Here is a 22,718-nt window from a genome sequence, read left to right as displayed (position 1 = left end):
TCTTGGAGGTCTTATATGTTTTCCATTGATTTTTCCTTATCTTTTGCCAGACATCCCTTGTGGATGTGTTTGAAGATATGTTTGAGACATATTCCTTCCATGATGCGATTTTTTCAGCTATTACCGTTTTTCTAAATTTGGCTGTATATTTGTTATATAGTGGTTTAATGTGGTTAATTGTTATGTTTGTTATAACTATTTTGTTTAATATGTTTATACTATAGGGCATTTTGTTGAGTGATTTAAGGCGAGTTTTGAGTCTGTTTAGATTGCGACTCAATATATGTTTATTTTTACTTAATGTTGTTAATGTTGGATTTCACCATGGGACAGGGGATTTTGTGGAATGTGTTTTGGTTTTTGGAATACTTTTATCTGCAACATTTATTATGAAGTTTGAGAAGGATTCACATGTAGTATTGTGATCTTCATTATGTGGGAATGGTGGTATGTTTCGTGTGTATAGAAATATTTATCCCAGTTAGCTTTTTGGATATTATATCTTGTAGGTGGCAATATTTTGAACATTACTTAAGTAGTTCAGAATGATTGGGAAATGGTCACTTGTGTATGAATCGTCTAGGACGTTCCATTCAAATTTCTCCGCTACATCATTTGAACATAATGAAATGTCAATTGAAGAAAAGGTTAGGTGTGTATTTGAAAAATATGTTGGAACTTCACTTTCATTGAGACAATACAGGTTGTGTTTCATTATAGTATTCTCTATGTTGATTCCGGATGTGTCAGTGGGGTTATTAGTATCCCATAATGGATTATGTGCATTAAAATCTCCTACTATACTTTTGCTAATAAGTTCAGAAAAATCACTAAAATTTGCATTGAAATTTGGTTGGTTATATAAATTACAAATAGTAATTTTACTTTTATCAGGCATATACAGTTTAATTGATGTTATTTGATATGGCATAGATGGTATGTCAACAGGTTCATATGTAATGCTATTATGAACGTATATGGCTGTGCCTAATTTTCCACCGTCAGTTGGTGAATAACAGGCAATTTTATAGTGTTGGATATTTGTAGGGTTACTTCCTATATGTTGTAGACATATGCACATTGGGTTGTGGTCTCGTATGATTCTTTGTAATTCACCCAAACGTAGTCGGGTTAAGAGACCATTTATATTCCATTGAATGATTTTATATTCCATTATTGGGAGGAATTGGTGTTAAATTCTGTAAATTGATTGCTGATTTTACTTTATCTCGTAGTTTATATGCATTTTGAATTTATTTGTGGTTTTTTAATCGTTGTATTTGTATGTTGGTTATTAGATTCTGCAGTTGTTTGTTTTTCATAGTTGAATATTAATAAGTCTATTTTTGATTTTATAATTTCCTTTTTGTATTTTAAGGATTCAGAACATAATTCGTTCTCATGTTGGTGTGTTAAAGGGCACCTCCTTAATTTGGTAAAATTGTCAATACAATTTCGTACTGTGTCCTCTGTCCTGGTAGCTAGCTGGCTACATGTACCCACAAAGCACTCATTACAACCACAAGACGAAGCATGCTTGGCAATGTTAATTATTGGTTCAGAAGTCCTTGGTCTAGCTTTAGAAATTTCTGGTTTTGCAATTCCATTGTTCCCCCTCTGCAGTGATAAGGACTGTTGGTTTGAGGGGCCACCTGTTTTGTTGTTGTTAATGGGATATTTCGGTCTTGTGGATGGTTGGGGGGTGACAGTTACATTTTGGTTTGGTTTAATGGTATGATTTTCATTAGTACCATTTGATGGAACTTGCAAAGAGTGATCCCCACTGTCCAGATGTTGGCTGTCTGATTGAGATTGAGGGCAATTGTGCATTTCCACTTGCGATGAGGCCAGCCTAATATCCTTTTCAAAATGCTCCCCTGGTGCAGCTGGAGTCTCTCCGGATTGATTGCAATTTTCAACATTTACCTCTTTTCCCCTAGGTGGGGCTCCCTCCAGAACTCTTTTCTTTTTGCCAGCCCGATTATCATCATTATTCAATTCCTCTTCCATTGGAAGCTCCCCTCCATGGACAACCGAACCATCCATGTCAGCGGTGGCACTGGTTGTTGTAATATCACTCCCACCTTGTGTTTCAGTATTATTGGTATGAAATCCAGTTTCCCTGTTTATACTATCTTGCTCGTCATTGTGCTGCTTGATGTCTTGATTTCCAGTCACATTTGAAAAGGTGGGGGTTTTGGATGGATCGTCAACGCCTCTTACTTTTAGCTCAAGTCCGGCTTCCACGACTGACACTCCCGTCCCACTCATTAACAACTGAAGTTCCGTGTTATATTGGTAAAACGAACACTCCCCAGATTCTGCGTGATGGGCTAGTCCACAACTAACACACCCTGATTGATCACAGTTCCAATTAGCGGCATGGTCATCTGATGCACAGACCGCACACATAGCCCTATCACGGCACCCCTTGCATGTGTGTCCACACCCTGAGCACCGTGCACATTGCAATGGTCCAGGAACAAAAGGACGAACTTCTCTATTTTGTCCAAGAATTCCCATTTCAAATGGTAAGTCTTGGCCTGTAAATTTTACTTTGGCAATGCCGACACTTTTACTTTTATCTTTCCTACCTGAAATAGAGTATATTTCTAAATCGTGGACATTGCTATATCTCAACTTTAGGGAGTCCAGCAATAGTTGCCTTGAAGGAAGCTCCCGCTCGCTATTGGGTAGGACGACTGCACCCCGCACATAATTCAATGTTTCGTGGCTTGCAACTATCACCCTTATATTATTTACCTCTGTTATACCTAAAAAGGCAGTGGACCGCTTTTCATTGGCCACTTGGACAAGCCACTCATTGTCCCCGACGTGCCCGCACTCCATGTCTTGTGTTGGATACATGTTAAGTAACTTGCCTTCCAGCATCGCCGCTGAGATTTTGTTGTCAGCTTTGAGGACCAGAAATCCCGACCAACCACCCGGTCCAAAGAGGTCATCAAAATGTACCAATGTGGGACCAAGTCGGTAATTTTTGTTTCTCTTTGGTCCCCGTCTCATGTATGTCGCCCGTCCATTACGATTCCCATACCTTTCCGCATTGCTGGGAGGATCATTTGTCTCCAATTCAGAACCACTGTTCATCATATATGGCTCCACTGCCACGACACTGGAGTTTACCAATTTATTTTTGTTTGTTTCTTTTTTATTTATGCACTCTATTTGGCTTTCCGGCTCCGCTGCTCTACTTGGAACAGGGTGCTCCCTTGCATCTCCTATAGTACTTTCACCACCCGTGGCAGCACCTAGGAAACTCGGGAGTGACGCGCCAACGGTCATCAACTGTGCCGCAGTTCCTCCATCATGGGGCCCAGGGGTACTCAAATCATTTATTTCACAGTTCATAAATTTTGAGTTTTTACAAAAAAAAAAAAAAAAAAAAACAAAAAAAAAAAAAAAAAAAAAAAAAAAAAAAAAAAATTCTTGAAAAGATATCATTGGCCCTTCGCGAAGCCAAATCTTCCGCCAAAGGCACAAGTGAGAAAGGACTCCCAAATGTCCGCATCCCCACCCCACCCCAAAAGGGGACGGCACAACATGATTAGTATGGCCCAAGTGTAAGCAGGACCCGCTTGCTAGGACTAAGAGTATTATGTTAATACAATTATCCCCATCCCAACCACATTATGGGCAAACTGGATAGAATGCCGAGAGTTCTATTCCTAGAACCAGGCCCCCCCCGGAATCCGTGGTCCAGCTCCACAGAACAGTTCCGCCTGAAAAACAGGTCCGAACATTGTCGGGTAGATGATGGATCTACCACAGTTCTCACTATTTAGCTTCGGATTCAACTCCACGTTAAGCCTTATGAATTTGTTTTCCTCATTTATTTGCTTTCAAAAACTTTGGCAAAAAATGGAAAAGTCCACACAAGTCCACTCGAAAATATATAATGTCATATGGGACTCTTGGGTTCGAACCTGGGAAGAGATTCCTGAGGTTCGAGAGCCCCCTCACCACGTCAAGGTGGTCCCAAAATGAGGGGGGACCAAAGGGGAATACGTAACTGAAAGGTAAATGGCAGAAAGAAATAAATCTATGGTCGTAGGGACATCCTACAACATTCCACAGAAGAACAGTGAAACCACTTCATTGATCCTACTAGTTCCTAATATGTTTCATTGATAAAGTTTAACAGAATTAAAGTCGACCCCTTATTCACGGACTCGGTATTCACAGACTCACGTATTCACGGATTTCTCCTCTATGGACCTTATATACCCATTATTCATGGAAAATTCAAGTATTCGCAATATTTTTCTATGATAAATATCCTTAAATTACTGAATTTTAATATCAATTTCATGATTAAAATGCTTTTTGTGATGAAACTATTAAAAACACCAGGTATAAGCAGGTTTTCTTGAGTTTGAACTAACGAAATTGGCAGTTTTAAGTGTTTTTGTAGGGGTTCTAAGTATTCGTGGATTCTCGCTATTTGCGGGGGGGGGGGGGTCTGGTACACATCCCCTGCAAATACTGGGGGGGTCCACTGTATATCAAAAATATTTTTGCCATCACTATAAACATTACAACCACAAAAATCACCCACTCCCTAAAAATAACAATTAAAAGTGTTTTGTATGTAATCAAACAAAATAACTAAACGTATAATGTCCAAACAATCTGAATTTTTTTTAACAATCAAAATACTGAGATTTAATATTTTCTGAAATCTACTAAAAAAATTTATTTCACCAATAATAAATGCCAAATAAGGAATTTTTGTGTGTGTCAAACTTACTTGCTGGGAAAGTGTAACTATCTTCAAAACTTTCTAGCCATACGATGTAGACTTTATGGTCACCGCAAGACATGGCACTAGTTTGACGACCAAATTTGCGATTACGATTTTCATTACCATGACCGAAGGACATCTGAAATGAAAGTGCTTCTGTTATATTCATAACTACTATTAATGACAATTAACATTACCACACTCAATGGAGTTGAAAACAAGTTCTAATTATTTAGAAAGCTTCAAATGTTTAATATTTTAAATTTTACTGCTTTTCTGCTTAATTTACATAACAAATGAAGAGGAGACCTGATAGAAAACATGTCAAAAACATGAATGACTAAAGGTTTTATGTTGGAAGGCCAAAATTCATGCAATGGCAACTATTTTCATATATGCAGCACACAAGAGGATTCTACTAAAAAAGAGATAAAGCCAATTACAACCTGAGAAGTATGGGAAGATAATGATGAACCTTGATCAACCTCTACGTCATATGAATGTAAGGAATCTGATCTTTCACTGCCAGAACCTCCTCCTGAACCGTCACATCTCTCTAGCACAAGACCTGTTAAATAATTGGGATAAAATTTGAGAAATTTCTATAAATTAAGGCTTTGGTAATGCTTAAAAGTTACAACAACTATTCCACAAGAAAATGCAACATACTATTACCTATTAAAAAAAAACATCTATCAGTACCTATTTAACACAGACATTTCCAAGGTCCCATCAGGTTTATCTAAAGGATCCGTTCACATGTAAAAATTAAAAACAATGGAAAGAAAAATTAAAAGAACTTGGACAGATAGGTGGGAAGACCAAATGAAAATGAATTAATTCAAACACAATCTTACAAACAGTTTTCAACCGATATACTGTTTTAAAAACTAAGCAATATATATTCTTAACAATCCACTTTGGTTGAATGTTGAAACAATTTACTAGTAGCAGTTTGTATGAGAACAAATCTATAATAGCTAGCAAACCATGCACGTAATAGTTCTCATTCTTCAAAATATTAGTAATCTGAGAGAAAGAATAGGGAATTTTTTGTATATAAAGAAGCCCCACTACAATTATATGGACTGCAAAGACCACAGCTCAAATGATCCTTATCTAGAATGAAAATTGTACAGTAACTGACAACAGTACAAGATAATTTAAGTATGCCAACTATAAAATACATATACCCTTGAACACTACTTCCATGTAACAATCTTTGATGTATCAAACATTATAGGAGTCCTATCATGAAGTGGCTCTCAACATGTGTCCCTGCAATAAAGCTCAAAAGGTGAAACTTGTACAGCAACTCCACTAGTATAGTGATAATAACAGACAAAAGAGAAGTTACAAATTGTTAAACCATTCATAAAGGTCTAATGAAAAAGGTGTAAAAGTAATAAGAAGAGATCTGAAAGGTGGCAGCAAATGTCAATACAGTATGTCCCACTTTCCATCACAGATACATAGGATCTTTTTTCTTACTGATGGTGATCTCAATGACTCACAACTGTGCAATAACCTTTGAATTTCCTTTTGTCAGATTGTATCACTAACCCTTCGCTGTGCTGTACATAGAATCAGGCATAAATCCAGAGGTTAACTTCTAAAAAACAAGATTTGACTGCAACTACGAGAGAATCATGATCGAGAGTATTATGATCCAAAGGAGGCAAACTTCACATTTTCTCATGAGTCATCTCCAACAGCCACATACTATAAAAATACACAAGATGTGTCTAAGGGTATAAACTTTATGGCAACATACATGGTCGTTAACTGAGCAACACATTAGGTTCTTTAATACAAAAACAGTACTACTTCATATATGGATTACCTCTACAAAATGCATTGACAATTGCATTAACAAACAATAAAAACATATGGCAGCAAAATGGGTTCAGAATAATATATATAAAAAATAAAGGTCACTTTCCACTTTCAAGTGAAATGAAACTAAAGTGATAAAGGAAAAGTCAAAAACCAAATTAAAAAAGTTGCAACAGAAGAGGTCCAGTATATGAGGAAAGCTATCACACAACATGATAGTGGCCAAATGTTTGCTATACTTTTAAATAGCACCATGTAGTTACCCTATGGGTGAATAATTTCATAGAATAAAATGCAAGTTTGAACCATTATTTTGGAATCAAGGCATATCTTTCTGGGTCTAATGGAATGATAACAAGAAGAAGAAAACTTAGCAGAATTAGTCTCCTGTGATATCTATTCTTTATCAACTGTATAAAAGGAAATCTGTAAGGAATTGACCATAATACAGAGTTGGAGTTTGCAAAAACCTAAAAATGTCCTCTCTATTCCTTTAATAAATGTACAGAAATATTAAAATGTTTACTACATACATACTGTACAAGTACAATCATGTCAGTTTTAATGAACATAACAAAATAAAAGAGATATCAAAATAATACATACCCATATTAACAGAATTTGAGGCTGGAGGTTGACTGTTTGGCTGTGAGGGGGCTGGTGATGGCACAACAAAAGCCATCTCGCTAAGAGCATCTGACCAATATAGGACATGTGTGCGACCGCTGAATACACTCCCCCCATGATTTGCATCAAATGGAGCTAGGGAAACAGGAAATTTTCATGACAGTTATTGCTCTATGAATTAATGGGTCACTGTTCTACCTATGAATTGAAAGTAGTCTTGCACCTCAACCTTACTTCTAACACATGAATCTACTTTCTCTTTGCAAAGTGAGCTGATATATACTGCAGTCTATTTGGAAAAATTACATTTTTACAATAAAACAAAGTTTTATAAAACTTACTAAGTAACTACTTAGCTATTAGTTCCACTTGTATGGCAGCTTAAATTCAAGATTCATGAGTCACACTTCAAACGTCTGTGTAGGTGACTAGTTCCGCCCACTAGCGGAAATATTAGGAACAACTTAGCAGATAACCTCATTCTGTTCATGTCTTATGTCCACCAGCAGGGAGGAGGATGGGCTCCAATTCAGTAATTACTTGCTAAATATAAAACTTATTTTATCATAAAAATTTCCTTTTTATATAAGTAACTTAGCTGATTCCCCACACTGATAGGAGGTGGGATAAATGGACATATTCTACTCCAAAACATTAAAATAAATAATAAATTTCCAATAGAAAAACTGCCATCATTAAAAAGAGTTACATATCAGTTAAGAGAGCTATTGGGTTGGATACTGCCTCTGGTTGGTGCTCATCTTAACATGTAGTGGCGTGGCAGTATAGCTATGGGTCGCCTCCTCCTTAGTGGGAACTTTGCAGCGAAGGAAGTACTCCAATGGCTAGAAAAGCATGACAGGTGCCTGCCCTTGCCCTGGGCGCAGCACTAAAATAAAAACCACCAGCCAACATCGTCACTTACACTGAGATAAAACCACAACCCATCCACAGAGAGTGGTGGGTGCTTCAGGTACATTGTACCCCCTGGCTCTGCAAAAACTTGATACCTTATTACAAGGTGAAGAGACAGAGTGAAAAAATCCTAAGCTTCCTTCTGTGCTACCATGCCAGTTACTAGAAAAGGTCTCCAGGCACTGGAAGATTTCAACACTGTTTTAACTTCCATTAAAATTAGTGAGAAACAAAGACTGATTACATTCCCAGTAGGTCAAAGGCAGAATGGATGTACGGGGCATAAAATATATGCAAGCTAAAGAGGGAGAGGCTACTCTGATGTTTTCAACTCCACTTAAAAGTAGGCAAACTGCTCTCCTAATTCTGAGTGTCTCAAAAGTCCATGAGGGCAATACGTGTACGTTCTAATCAGTGGATGAAACGGTTCTGGCAATATCACCATATGTACATGATGGTCCTCTGAAAACTCCAATTGGACAGAGACCTCCCTATTCTCCAACATAGCTGGAGAGCACTTTGAACACTCGGAGAACAATCTGGTGTCAGGCTGTAGCTGGAGCAAGAAGCACTGGCTGCCAGTCAAGCTAAGGACTCTGGGCTGGCAGGCACTCATGGGAGCTAGCAGGGGCTCAGAGCAAGAGCTGTTGCCAGACTGTGATCAGTGCCAAACGAGCAGGCTGCCAGGCGAGCTGGGCACTAGACAAGCTAGACGCTCCTGGCTCTGGAAGCTCTATAGCTGGCATCAGACAGTAGCTGACACCAGACTACCTGTTGCCTGGCAAACTGAGCATCAGGTGAACTAGATCAGAATCACTTGACAGGAAAACAAGACACGGGAGACAAATATACTTCCACTAGAACTATGTAGAATGGAAATAAAAGACAAATGAGCCTGAGAGCTAAGGAGGAAGAGGCTGCTCTGATGTCCTTGGCTTTCATTTAAAAGAAGGCAAAATGTTCTCCTTGAGCATTCAAAAACAAGCCCTATTAGGATGTGACCTTAGTCCGATCCTGTTCAGGTAAAACCTGAAAGCTATAGCTGGAAAGAGGGTTCTCTCATTTTCAGAGCCAATGATGTCCATTAATTTCCTAGGGGAGAAAGAACGGATCTAGAGCTGGAATGGTCCTCGTTATTAGCTAAAAATCCCAGGGTAAACAAAGAAAAAATAAGTCTTTCTGAGAAAAGACCTCCTCTAAACAATGGCTTTGATCTCACTAGTGTGTTCTAGTCGAAGCCAGAGGCCACTCAGGAGGGGTGTCATCCATGTAAGGTTGTAGAGAAGAGGAATGCAGGGGTCAAAAATAAGGGACTTGACAGTCATTCAGAACACATCCAGGTTCCAGGAGACTGGATTCCTTCCTCACTTGGACGTGTCTAAGACAATATAAGGTCATCAAAAGCTAGGCCACTGTGCTTAAACACTTAGTTATAAGCATAGTTCGATACCCCTTTCTGATGGAGTATGAAAGATTGTAGATGATCTCAGGTACAGAAGGGGTGTTCCAAAAATGGGCCATATAAGTCTCAGAAGAAAAGGAGTGCAGACTGCAATCCCAGCTTCAAAAACGGCCCACTTTGTCTGGCAGACAGTGCTAGAGGAATAGCATCTGCAACCAAAATAGTTTATGAAATAAGTCTTGCAAAAAAAAAACCTCGTACTGACAAGCTTCCTGAAGCTTTGAAGGTTCCTTGAGGTGGCAAATAGGATCATAGTCGGTCTGCCCTATGGCCTCCACAGTTTCCCGTCAGACCAGGGGATGCAAGATCTACCCAGTGGGAAGAAACTGCCCTCAGTTTGTCCACAAGAACTTTAGATGAATTGAATTAAAATCAAAACAGGTTTGTTTGCAATAGAGGCTCTCTACTTGGAGAGAATATGAAAGAGGAAGCGAGACTTTCTTCTCTATGTATATTCCCTAGGACTGAGGTCTTAGCGAATATACATACACAGTCCAGGGGTAAACTATGGTCAAGAAGCACTCCAACACATGTGAAAAGGTTCCATCATCCGGGGATCACAAGCCGGAAATGGTAAACACAGATACTTATACCCAAGACAACCTATTTTATCTGGATGACATAGGGAAGGGAAGAGAAGAGAGTAAGAGAGGGAATATGAAGAATCCCTTACATCCTCTCTTAATGGTAAAACCTGCCCCACAACTATACTGGACCCAACTAAAAAGGTATTAGACTATTGTGAACACTATCTCTTCAACAAAAATAATAAAAATGTTTAACTAGCATTTACAAATTCCTAATTTTAAACTAAACTGACTACTAAATTGCATTTAAAAGACAAGTTATCTTGTTTTGTCCTCTGTAACATTACTATAGGTCCTAATGTTACGCTGCTTGAGCAAGTAGGAGATTGTGTTCTTTGTTACGTATTTGCTTATGGGTCTGACATGGTGATAGAAAGAGAGACTAAAGGAAACCATACTTCAAGTAAAACTGAATGTCTCTAGTTTGGTAAAGATCTCTTGTTAGAAGTATAGGAAACTGATAAAATGGCAAATGTGAGTTTTACTATACTTTTTACAAGAAAGTTGTTTCTGCCACAAAATCAGAAGCAAAGGATAAACCATTACTTCACAGAATGATTCCACACTGATAACTCATCTTCTTTGTTTTGTCCTTTAGAAAATATGGAAGTAACCTGGCAAAATTACTGAGCCAATCTGAACATTAAAACAGCAGACCTGCATCCTTGACTGCAAAAGTCATTTAAAAGTCTGCTAACTGAGGGATAGAGCTCAACACTGAAAACAGGTTTCTTGAAACTAACTCCAGATGATCTGTTTGCCAAGAGGCTCAACCCCATAATGCCATTTCACTGCTCTGAGCTAACAGACCACACAGTGTTGAAAACATATGAATTACACTATCCTTGCAACAGCGGGCTAGTTTAATTTAAGCATACCTTGTGGCAGCATGTACCCACCTTGTAAAGTGATAAGGTGTTGAAGAGGATAAGGGACATTTGGTTTGAACCTCTGGAACTTAAAATCAATTAAATTAACCACAACCTTCATTACTGTCTGCATACTTGGATGATTGCATAATACTACTATAAGTTTCTTGTGCTATCATATTACACACTTAACTATATACATCTGATCAGTTGACTGTCACAGTGACATTTTGCACCCATATATAAATATCTATGACATATCCTTTTACCATGAGGGAAAATGTTTCTATGCCTATGAAAGATGGCTTTAGATCCTGAAAAATGATATTGTTATAATACAATAAAGTTTCATACATACTTACCTGGCAGATATATACGATTAGGGCCCACCCAGCCTCCCCGCAAGGAGACAGGGGGAAGAGAAAATATATGAGTAGAAAACGGGAATGGTTCCTAGTCCTGCCGCCCAGGGCAGGCCGGTAGATCACCTGACCTACCTGTAGCGAGTGGCGCGAAATTTGAATTTCTGTCGGGGACGACGGAGTCTTAGCTATGTATATATCTGCCAGGTAAGTATGTATGAAACTTTATTGTATTATAACAATATCATTTTCATACAATCAACTTACCTGTCAGATATATACATAGCTGATTGGCACCCTTCGGTGGAGGGTAAGAGACAGCTACTTCTGGAATAGACAGGTAAACAACATATGTTGTAAGTATAAATAAAACCTTGGTTCCTACCTGATAGGTGGTAGACTTCGTGGGTGTTTGCCCCGTAGTCTGCATCACCTCAAGAAACTTTAGCGAGATATGTGATCTATGGCCAAGAATTCTTCTGGGTCTGCTGAAGGGGTCTTATCCACTTACTCGGCAGAGCCTGAAAGGACTTTGTCAATGGGTGCTGATCCACTTATATGACAACACACCTTATTAAGGAGCACACAACCAATCCCGACCACCTGATCCTAACCACCATGTTAGTATTAAAAATTGCTCCGAGTTATCCCCAAACTCTTCGCAACAACCAAAACTCAAACCAAATTGCACACGCACACAATAATTTTCCAAAAAAAAAAATTTTATGATACTCATCTAATAAAAGATATCACAAGAGTTCCTTACTGAACGAAAGTGACTGGCCGCCTGTGCGGCATCTGCACTTGTTCAGCAGAAAGTCTAGAACATATCTATTAGACTTATGTAGTAATTAAGGATTGGTGTTTAGCTCCTACCCAGGATTGTGCCCGCAGACACGAAAGGACCTAAAGAAAAACATTTTTCATAGGTCACACGAACGTCCTTCAAATAGTGAGAAGCAAACACAGAATTACATCTCCAATATGTCGCTTCCAAGATATTCTTTAGTGACATATTTCTCTGAAAAGAGAGAGACGTAGCCACTGCTCTCACTTCATGAGCTCTTACTCTCAGGAGTTTGAAAGAATCATCCGTGCAAGCCTTATGAGCGTCCGTAATGACGTTCCTGACAAAAAAGGCTAAAGCATTCTTAGACATAGGTCTTGATGGATCCTTCACCGAGCACCAGAGACCTTGTCTAGAACCTCCCAACTGTTTCTTCTTCTGTATGTAAAACTTTAAAGCCTTTACTGGGCAAAGAGACCTCTCCGGTTCCCTGCCGACGAGACCCGATAAGCCTTTTACTTCGAAGTTTCTCGGCCAGGGATTCGAAGGATTTTCATTCTTCGCCAAGAATAATTCTTTGAAGGAACAGATGGCTGAATCTATATTGAAACCCACTTTATCACTTAGGGCGTGCAGCTCACTAACTCTTTTTGCCGTCGCCAGTGACAAAAGAAACAAACATTTTCTCGTTATGTCGCGAAACGAGGCCAAATGCAGGGGTTCAAATCTCGCTGAGGACAAGAACTTAAGTACCACGTCGAGATTCCAGTTAGGGGGAGAAGTAATCTTAGACTTCTTGGTCTCAAAAGATCTAATCAGATCATGTAGATCTTTATCGTTTCCCAAATCTAGGCCTCTATTCCTAAAGACGGCCGAAAGCATACTCCTATAGCCCTTTATCGTGGCTACGGAGAGACGCGATTCTTCTCTCAAAAATAACAGAAAATCAGCGATTTCTGTTACAGAGGTACTGGAGGAGGAAAACTTCTTCGACTTAAACCATCTTCTAAAAACTTCCCACTTCGATTGGTAAACACGGATAGTGGAAGTTCTCCGGGCTCTAGCGATCGAGCTTGCTGCTTTGTTAGAAAAGCCTCTCGCTCTGACAAGTCTTTCGATAGTCGAAAGGCAGTCAGAGCGAGAGCAGGGAGGTTTTGATGAAACCTCTTGAAGTGTGGTTGTCTGAGAAGATCCTTCCTTTGTGGAAGGGATCTGGGGAAGTCTACCATCCACTCCAGCACCTCTGGAAACCACTCTTGAGCTGGCCAAAAGGGGGCTATCAGGGTCATTTTTGTCCCCTTTGAAGTCACAAACTTCCTGAGCACTTGCCCCAGAATCTTGAATGGGGGAAATGCGTAAACGTCTACATGAGACCAATCTAGCAGGAAGGCGTCTACTATTAGAGCTCTGGGGTCTCACTACTGAACAAAAGACTTCCAGTCTCTTTGAGAGGAACGTGGCAAAAAGGTCGACATGAGGAGTCCCCAAAGAGACCAGAGATTCCGACAACTTCTGAGTGGAGGGTCCATTCGGTATGAAGGACCTGGTTCCTCCTGCTCAGCCTGTCTGCTCTCATGTTCCTTACTCCTTGAACAAACCTCGTCAAAAGAGAGATGTTCCTTTGAGATGTCCACAACAGCAGGTCCCTTGCGAGCTCGTAAAGGGCATACGAGTGAGTACCTCCTTGCTTTCGAATGTATGCAAGGGCGGTTGTATTGTCCGCATTCACTTGGACTATCTTGTTCCTCACTAAAGGTTCGAAGCTCTTTAGGGCTAGGTGTACGGCCAACAGCTCTTTGCAGTTTATGTGCCAGGACACTTGAAGAGCATTCCAAGTGCCTGACACCTCTCTCTTTCCCAAGGTTGCTCCCCAACCTTTTTCCGACGCGTCGGAAAACAATACAAGGTTCGGGTTCTGTGTTTCTAGAGAAGTACCCTTGTTTTCCTTCAGTGGGAGTAACCACCATTCTAAATGGCTTTTCATCAGAACTGGAATGGGAAAACTGTCCGAGAGAAGCCCCGTCTTCATGTTCCACGATCTTCTGAGGAAGAACTGAAGCGGACGGAGATGAAGTCTTCCTAGAGGAAAGAACTGTTCGAGCGAGGAAAGAGTCCCTAATAGGCTCAACCATTCCCTCGCCAAAGTACGTTCCTTCCTTAGGAAGAGAGAGACTTTCTCTAAACCTCTCGTTAGTCTCTCTTGAGAAGGAAATACTCGAAAACCCAGAGAATCCATCCGAATCCCCAGATAGACCAAGTTCTGGCTGGGGATCAGTTGGGACTTCTCGAGATTCACGAGTAATCCTAAGGTCTTTATCAGGTTTAGTGTCACAGTCAGGTCCTCCAAACACTGTTTCTCTGACTTTGCTCTGATGAGCCAGTCGTCTAGGTATAGAGATATACTGATTCCTTTCAGGTGAAGCCATCTCGCCACATTTTTCATAAGGCTCGTGAAAACCTGAGGCGCCGTAGACAGGCCGAAACACAAGGCTCTGAATTGGAAGATCCTTCCCCCCGTCATGAAACAGAGGTACTTCTTCGACGAAGGATGGATCGGGACGTGAAAATAGGCATCCTGGAGATCCAGAGACACCATCCAATCCCCTTGGCGAAGAGCCGCAAGGACTGATGCAGAGGTCTCCATGGAGAACTTCTGTTTCTGAACAAACTTGTTCAGAGCGCTGACATCCAGAACTGGTCTCCAGCCCAGAGGCTTTCACAACCAAGAAAAGACGATTGTAAAACCCTGGGGAGCTTTGATCCAGCACTAGCTCTATAGCTCTCTTGTCCCACATCTGATCCACCATTTGTTGAAGAGTATCTTTCAACACAGGGTCCTTGTAATTGGCGGACAATTCCCGCGGAGTTGACGTCAGGGGAGGATTGTCCAGGAAAGGAATGAGGTATCCCTTCTGTAGAACAGACATAGACCAAGCGTCTGTATCTATGAGAGTCCAGGCTTCCGCAAATCCCCGGAGCCTGGCACCTACTGGTGTTTGGAGGAGCGCCACTTCACTTTCCCCTTTTAAAGGGACGGAAAGAGGCTCTACCTCTCTTCTCAGTCGCTTTTCTTTTAGCGGTAACTCTAGCGGGAGGGCCTCCTCGAAAGGGCCGAACAGGCGTAGAAACACCTTTCTTGTCTCCCACCATCACTGGTCTCTTCTTCCTGGATGATTGCAGGAGAAGATCCTGTGTTGCTTTCTCCGTCAGAGAACGGGAAATGTCCCTCACCAACTGCGAAGGGAACAGAAAGTCAGACCTGGGAGCGAATAACAAGGCTGCCCTTTGCGAATGGGATACCGCTTTTGTCAAGAAAGCACTAAAAACAGATCTCTTCTTCAAGAGACCTGCTCCAAATAAGGAAGAAACTTCCCCTGAGCCATCCTGTACCGCCTTGTCAATACAGGACAAAATTGCAAGGAGTACGTCCGGATCAAGTCCTTCCGAGGCATGAGCCTTCTTGGACATCACCCCAAGGGACCAATCTAGGAAGTTGAAGACTTCTAAAATGTGAAAAAGTCCCTTGAGGAGATGATCCAACTCTGAAAGACCCCAAGTTATCTTCGCAGTATGAAGGCTATGTCTCCTGGATGCATCTACCAGACTGGAAAAGTCAGCTTCAGCCGAAGCTGGGAGAGTGAGCCCCATATTCTCCCCAGTCTGGTACCAAATACCTCTCTTGCCCGTAAGTCTAGCGGGAGGCATGCAAAACACCGTTCTGACTAGCTCCTTCTTGGTTAGCATCCAGCTATCCAGCGACTGAAGAGCTCTCTTCATAGAAATCGTCGGCCTCATCTTCAAAAAAGCCGACGACTTCGGCGTCTTAGAGCATGGAAAAAGTGAACGAGGAGAAGGAGGAGCGGCAGGGATCAATGCATATCCGTATTCCTGCAGGAGGAGAGCTGTCAAAACTTTGTAGTTAGACAGCCCTTCTCTGCCGTGAGTCTCGTCTTCTGAGTCCTCTTCCAATATCGGATCAGAAGGAGAAGTCAATTCCCGTTCCGGGTCTTCCTGCCCAATAACTCTCTCTACGGGAGACAAACTCCTAATAGGAGAGGGGCTAAGAGTATGTATAGCGCTCCTCTGCTTGGCTGGCTCCTCGCGCTTGGCTGGCTCCTCGCGCTTGGCTGGCGCCTCGCGCCTGGCTGACTCCTCGCGCTTGGCTGGCGCCTCGCGCCTGACTGATGCCTCGCGCCTCTCTAAAATCTCGCGCCTGACTGACGCCTCGCGCCTGGCTGGCGCCTCGCGCCTTTCTGGTGCCATATCCTTGTATGGATGATGCTTGTCTGGCGCCTCGCGCCTGGCTGAATCCTCGCACCTGGCTGCTTCCTCGCGCTCGGCAGACGCTGCTGGTCTGGCAGACGTATCACGTCTGGTTATATCCTCGCGCCTGTAAAGCGTTTCTCGCTTGTCTGGCGCTTTAATCCTGTAAGACGCTTCTTGTCTGGAGGAAACCTCGCGCTTGACTGGCGCCTCGCGCTTGTCTGGCGCTTCAAAATCATCCAAAGAGTCTCTATCAGAATAGATCTCAAACGCCTCACGTCCCACAGGAGCCTCACTCCTGGCGGGAGAAGGAAGACGAGACTTCTTGACAGGAAGCCTCACGTCTTTCTTACGAGGGGGATCCTTCGAAAGGACTCCTACCAAGGCGGATAACTGTTCTTGCACAGCCAAAATGATCCTCTTGGAAGCTTCTCCGGCGTCTTCTTGAACGGGAGAGGGAGACCTCGAAGGAGTTTTGTCCAAACCATGGGACGTCAAAACCCTCTTAGCCTTCTTGATCGAAGGAGGCGCTTCTTCCGAAAAGCGTTCGGGGCTAGAATCCAAAACAGGATCTTTCCAGTGCCTTTTCAGGGGCCTGGACAGGTCCGAATCCTTCCACCCTCGTTTAGGAGAGGGAGAAGCGGACGAAGAGAAGCACTCTCTGAGGACGCTTTTCCTATAGCGGTCCTGAGCAGTCTGTCTATTTACAGAGCCTCCTGAAGGGACGCCTGACCGGGGGGAATTCTCCACAACCTCCGTACGGCTTTCGACTTTCCTTCTCCTCTGGGCTTGGGAGCTTGGAAGAGGTCTAGGCCTGGGAGCGTCGCAGAGACGGTCAGACGCTCCCTCCACAACACTGGGGACACTCACTTCACTATAATAGTCACTTTCACAATCCTTACCTTTCATGGCAGCCATTTTGGATTTCATCCTGTGAAGAGTAGCTTTCAGTTCAGCAATTTCCGAGGCCGAATCTGAATGTAAAGCCAGTGAGGGCCCTGATACAGAATTAGAATCAAATGCATAGTTAAGGGAAGAGTTAGAATCATTAAAAGGCTCAATAGGCCTTGTACTACTACCCGCACCCTTAGATGCCGCCCTTCTGACTCTATCCCTTTCTAACTTCTTCAAGTAAGAAGTTAGAGTCTTCCATTCCTCAACATTCAACCTCTCACATTCATGACAGGTGTTAGAAATAGAACAATCAAAACCTCTACATTTGCGACATACAGTGTGAGGATCAACCGAAGCCTTCGGTATCCTCACCTTGCAGCCTACATTCACACACACTCTCACACAACCACTTGAATCAGACATTCTTGAAGAAAAATCAAAAGCAAGTCCAAATCCAGTCCACAGTAGCGAATGCCAAAACAACGATCCAGGTACGTCACCAAAAGTCCACAAAAAGATGATCAATTGTCTAGAAAAGCGAATTCCAGTCAGGAGGTGGCAGCAACGATGTTGATACCACCGGCGACAGAAAATATATGAGTAGAAAACGGGAATGGTTCCTAGTCCTGCTGCCCAGGGCAGGCCGGTAGATCACCTGACCTACCTGTAGCGAGTGGCGCGAAATTTGAATTTCTGTTGGGGACGACGGAGTCTTAGCTATGTATATATCTGACAGGTAAGTTGATTGTATGAAACAGGAGTTTCCGCTTATCTGCTTCAACAACTTTTGTTCTATGCACCAATCTAGATCTTTGCAGGCCTCTAACAAAATAAAAAAAATTACATACTAAAGACATAATGGCGACTGAAGACTGAACTCGGCAAAAGTAAATCCCCCAAAATTTATAAGTACTCAATAACTATAATGAAAATTATTCGCAAAAAGGTTTATCAAACACCACACATTACAACTTGAATGGCTGTTACCAGCTTGGCAGACCAAAAGAGGTAAAGCAAGTGACAGATGGGTACTGAGAGTGTAATTGGCACAAGAGCGGTGGATCTATTTTACTCTTCTCCCTACTGGAGAAATGTAGTCTGGACAGTTGCAGGCTTAACTGTTGTGCTACATATGAATGATAGGTTTGTTATAGAAAAAATTGTATTATATGATCATCACTCATGCTACAGCAAATCTAAGAATATGGTACTCCTAATTTAACACTTAAGAGAATTATGTGTATCATAAAAAGAAATGTGTAACTACAACAGAAAACAAATAGACTAGAAGTAATGAATACAATGATAAAAAATTAGAAAATCTCAACCAAATGAACTATGATCTTGTACATAGTGACCCATAGGGATTGGTAACCCAACAAAATTGGTAAGCAATGTGTTCACAATAAAGTTAACAAAAAAGTATTCTAAGGGATATATACTCAAATGCATTCTTTACTAACTATCTTGAGGAGGTGTGGTAACAGTAAAGGCAGTTGAAACGTGACCAGTCCAGCCAGGATGTTGATGAACATTAACAGACCAACCCAGTCCTCCTAAGAATTCTAAGAAGTGTGGATGTACAGAAGAGACAGATATCTGCAATTAAATTAATATTTTAATTTCAAGAGAATATTCCTATATTCCTATGCACACAACAATGATGCAAACAAATATGTACTTACATACAACATATGGTGAGTAATATCATAAGGTCATGAACATAATCCTCTGACTAGATCACTCTATCATTTATACACTTATAGGGCTCACCAAAAGGATTTGTTCTACATTGAGAGGTGAAAAACTAAAGTTTAAGAACTTAAAAAGCTAAAAGGTAGCTTGGAAGAGACATAGGGAATGGGTACTCTACAGAAATGCCCCTTGGTGAAAAGAAACCTAATGGATGTCAAATCAATAGTACTAAAACATAAGTTAGGTTCATCAGTGAAAATTTCCAACATCATCATTTATGTGTTAACATCAGGTTTTTTTCTTTACAAAGTTGAATATCTAATGAGGTGACTTCCCTCTCATACATTCTGTGAAGTCTGCTTAAATATTCATCTGAACCAAATTCTATTAAAACTATATTTTCAAATGCAAAGCATTACATAATCAAGTGCTGACTTTTTCACTATTGCCAGTTATTTTTCAAGAATAATTCAGAAGTTTTCAGTTTGAATGACAACATAAATTCAACAGTTTCTAATCTTAAGTTCATTAAAATAGCTCTACTTTCAGTATATTCGAGACATTCATAAAATTATAAAAAAAGTTGTACTTATTCACTTTGAAAATTCCAGTTTTTAAGATCTCTTATGTCACCACCTACTTATCACTTTTCACATCCTTTATACCCTCAAAGGTATTTAGCATTCTTTACTTAAGGATATGATAAAAATTTGTTTATCTTACGATAATCAGGTAATAAGCCCTCTGTATAATTCTTTTATAGTATACTGACATAAGGATCTGCTTATTATTATCAAGTTTAAAAATGATATTGTTATGTTACAATAAAGTTTCATACATACTTACCTGGCAGATATATACATAGCTAAGACTCCGTCGTCCCCGACAGAAATTCAAATTTCGCGCCACTCGCTACAGGTAGGTCAGGTGATCTACCGGCCTGCCCTGGGTGGCAGGACTAGGAACCATCCCCGTTTTCTATCATATTTTCTCTCTTCCACCTGTCTCCTGCGGGGAGGCTGGGTGGGCCTTTAATTGTATATATCTGCCAGGTAAGTATGTATGAAACTTTATTGTAACATAACAATATCATTTTCATACAATCAACTTACCTGTCAGATATATACATAGCTGATTGGCACCCTTCGGTGGAGGGTAAGAGACAGCTTCTATATGGAATAGACAGGTAAACAACATATGTTGTAGGTATAAATAAAACCTTGGTTCCTACCTGATAGGTGGTAGACTTCGTGGGTGTTTGCCCAGTAGTCTGCATCACCTCAAGAAACTTAGCGAGATATATGATCTATGGCCAAGAGTTCTTGTGGGTCTGCCGATGGGGTCTTATCCGCTTACTCGGCAGAGCCTAAAAGGACTTTGTCAATGGGTGCTGATCCACTTATATGACAATACACCTTATGAAGGAGCACACAACCAATCCCGACCACCTGATCCTAACCATATGTTAGAACTAAGGATTGTTCCGAGTTATCCCCGAACTCGTCACAACAACCGTAACTCAAAACCACTACGCACACATACATAATTTCCAAGAAAAAAAAAAAAAAATTATACTCAACTAATTGGATATGACAAGAATTCTCTTACTGAACAACATAGACGGCCGCCCCGTGCTAGCCTAAGTCCTCCATTGTTCGAAGAGACTCTCGACCATATCCAAAAAGAAGAAAAGTATATACATTTAAGGATTGGTGTCGGCTCCCGTACCCAGAATCGTATCCGCCGATACGAAAGGACCTAGAGAAAAACACTTCTCATATGTCACACGCACGTCTTTCAAGTAATGAGATCCAAATACTGAGTTGCATCTCCAAATGTCGTATCTATGATGTTTTTAAGCGACATATTCTTATGAAACGAGAGAGACGTCGCTATAGCTCTCACTTCATGAGCTTTTACTCTCAACAGTTGTAACTGTTCGTCAGGACAGGCCTTATGAGCGTCTGTAATGACGTTTCTTACAAAGAATGCCAGCGCATTCTTGGACATCAGTCTTGTGGGGTCTTTTACCGCGCACCAAAGACCTTGTCTAGAGCCTCCCATTTGATGTTTTCTCTGAAGGTAGAACTTCAGAGCTCTAACAGGGCATAGAGACCTCTCTGCTTCTCTGCCTACGAGACTCGACATGCCTTTGACTTCGAATGACTTAGGCCAGGGATTCGTAGGATTCTCGTTTTTCGCTAAAAAACAGGGTCTTAAACGAGCAAATCGCTGAGTCTCCCTTGAATCCTACTTTATCCTGCAGAGCATGCAATTCACTAATTCTCTTTGCCGTAGCTAAAGATAATAGGAATAGGCATTTTCGGGTAATGTCTCTAAACGATGCCCGATGAGGAGGTTCGAATCTTTCCGATGACAGATACTTTAGGACTACGTCTAGGTTCCAGTTCGGCGGTACTGGTTTCCTTAGACTTTGAAGTCTCAAAGACCTTATGAGATCGTGGAGATCTTATTATCTGCCAGATCTAAACCTCTGTTCCTGAATACAGCCGAGAGCATACTTCTGTATCCCTTTATTGTGGATACGGCTAGATGAGATTTTTCTCTCAGGAATAGCAGGAAATCAGCAATTTCCGCTATAGAGGTAGTGGAGGAGGACAACTTCTTGGATCTACACCACCTTCTAAATACCTCCCACTTTGATTGGTATACTTTCGTAGTGGAGGTTCTGCGTGCTCTCGCGATCGCGCTTGCCACTTCGCGAGAAAAGCCTCTCGCTCTGACAAGTCTTTCGATAGTCGAAAGGCAGTCAGAGCGAGAGCGGGGAGGTTTTGGTGGTACCTCTTGAAGTGTGGTTGTCTGAGAAGATCCGTCCTTCTTGGTAGGGATCTTGGAAAGTCTACGATCCACTCTACCACCATCCGTGAACCATTCCTGGGCCGGCCAAAAGGGGGCTATTAACGTCATCCTCGTCTCCTTTGACGCCACAAACTTTTTCATTACTAACCCCAGGATTTTGAATGGGGGAAAAGCATAAACGTCTACTCGAGACCAGTTTAGCAGGAAGGCGTCTACCATAAGTGCTCTTGGATCTTCCACGACCGAGCAAAACACTGGGAGCCTTTTTGAAATGAATGTGCGAAGAGATCCACATGAGGAGTTCCCCACAGAGACCAGAGATCGAGACACACTTCTCGTGTAGTGTCCATTCTGTATGAAGGACCTGGTTCCTCCTGCTGAGCCTGTCCGCCCTCACATTCCTTACTCCCTCTACGAACCTTGTCAGCAGGGAGATGTTCCTGTGAGACGTCCAAAGTAATAGGTCTCTCGTGAGCTCGTAAAGGAACGAGGAGTGCGTCCCTCCCTGTTTCCGAATGTAGGCAAGTGCGGTGGTGTTGTCCACGTTTACTTGCACTACCTTGTTTGACACCAGAGGTTCTAGGCTCTTCAAGGCCAGATGTACGGCGAAGAGCTCTTTGCAGTTTATGTGCCAAGACACCTGTGCTGGTTCCCAGGTGCCTGACACTTCCTCTGAGCCTAATGTCGCTCCCCAACCTCTCTCCGACGCGTCGGAGAACAACACTAGGTCTGGGTTCTGTGTTCTTAGAGAGATCCCTTTGTTCTCTTCCAGAGGGAGCAACCACCACTGTAGGTGTGACTTTATCTCCACTGGAATGGGAAAAACGTCCGACAGTTGT

At 41.6% G+C, this 22,718-nt stretch overlaps 1 protein-coding gene across 1 annotated transcript in view; it reads right to left on the bottom strand.

The window, feature by feature from the left end:
• LOC135195793 (ral GTPase-activating protein subunit beta-like) overlaps positions 1–22,718 on the bottom strand; it is an 80,608-nt gene that overhangs the window by 6,055 nt on the left and 51,835 nt on the right. The window contains exons 20-23 of the mRNA XM_064222270.1: positions 18,828–18,963; positions 7,205–7,360; positions 5,209–5,330; positions 4,769–4,901 (exon numbers count right to left, since the gene is read on the bottom strand). Coding sequence (XP_064078340.1) covers positions 4,769–4,901; positions 5,209–5,330; positions 7,205–7,360; positions 18,828–18,963 — 547 coding nt within the window. The remainder of the gene's footprint in view (positions 1–4,768; positions 4,902–5,208; positions 5,331–7,204; positions 7,361–18,827; positions 18,964–22,718) is intronic.

The sequence above is a fragment of the Macrobrachium nipponense genome, chromosome 16 (genome assembly GCF_015104395.2).
Source record: "Macrobrachium nipponense isolate FS-2020 chromosome 16, ASM1510439v2, whole genome shotgun sequence".
Classification (NCBI taxonomy): Eukaryota; Metazoa; Arthropoda; class Malacostraca; order Decapoda; family Palaemonidae; genus Macrobrachium; species Macrobrachium nipponense.
This window is presented reverse-complemented; position numbering and strand designations above follow the sequence as displayed.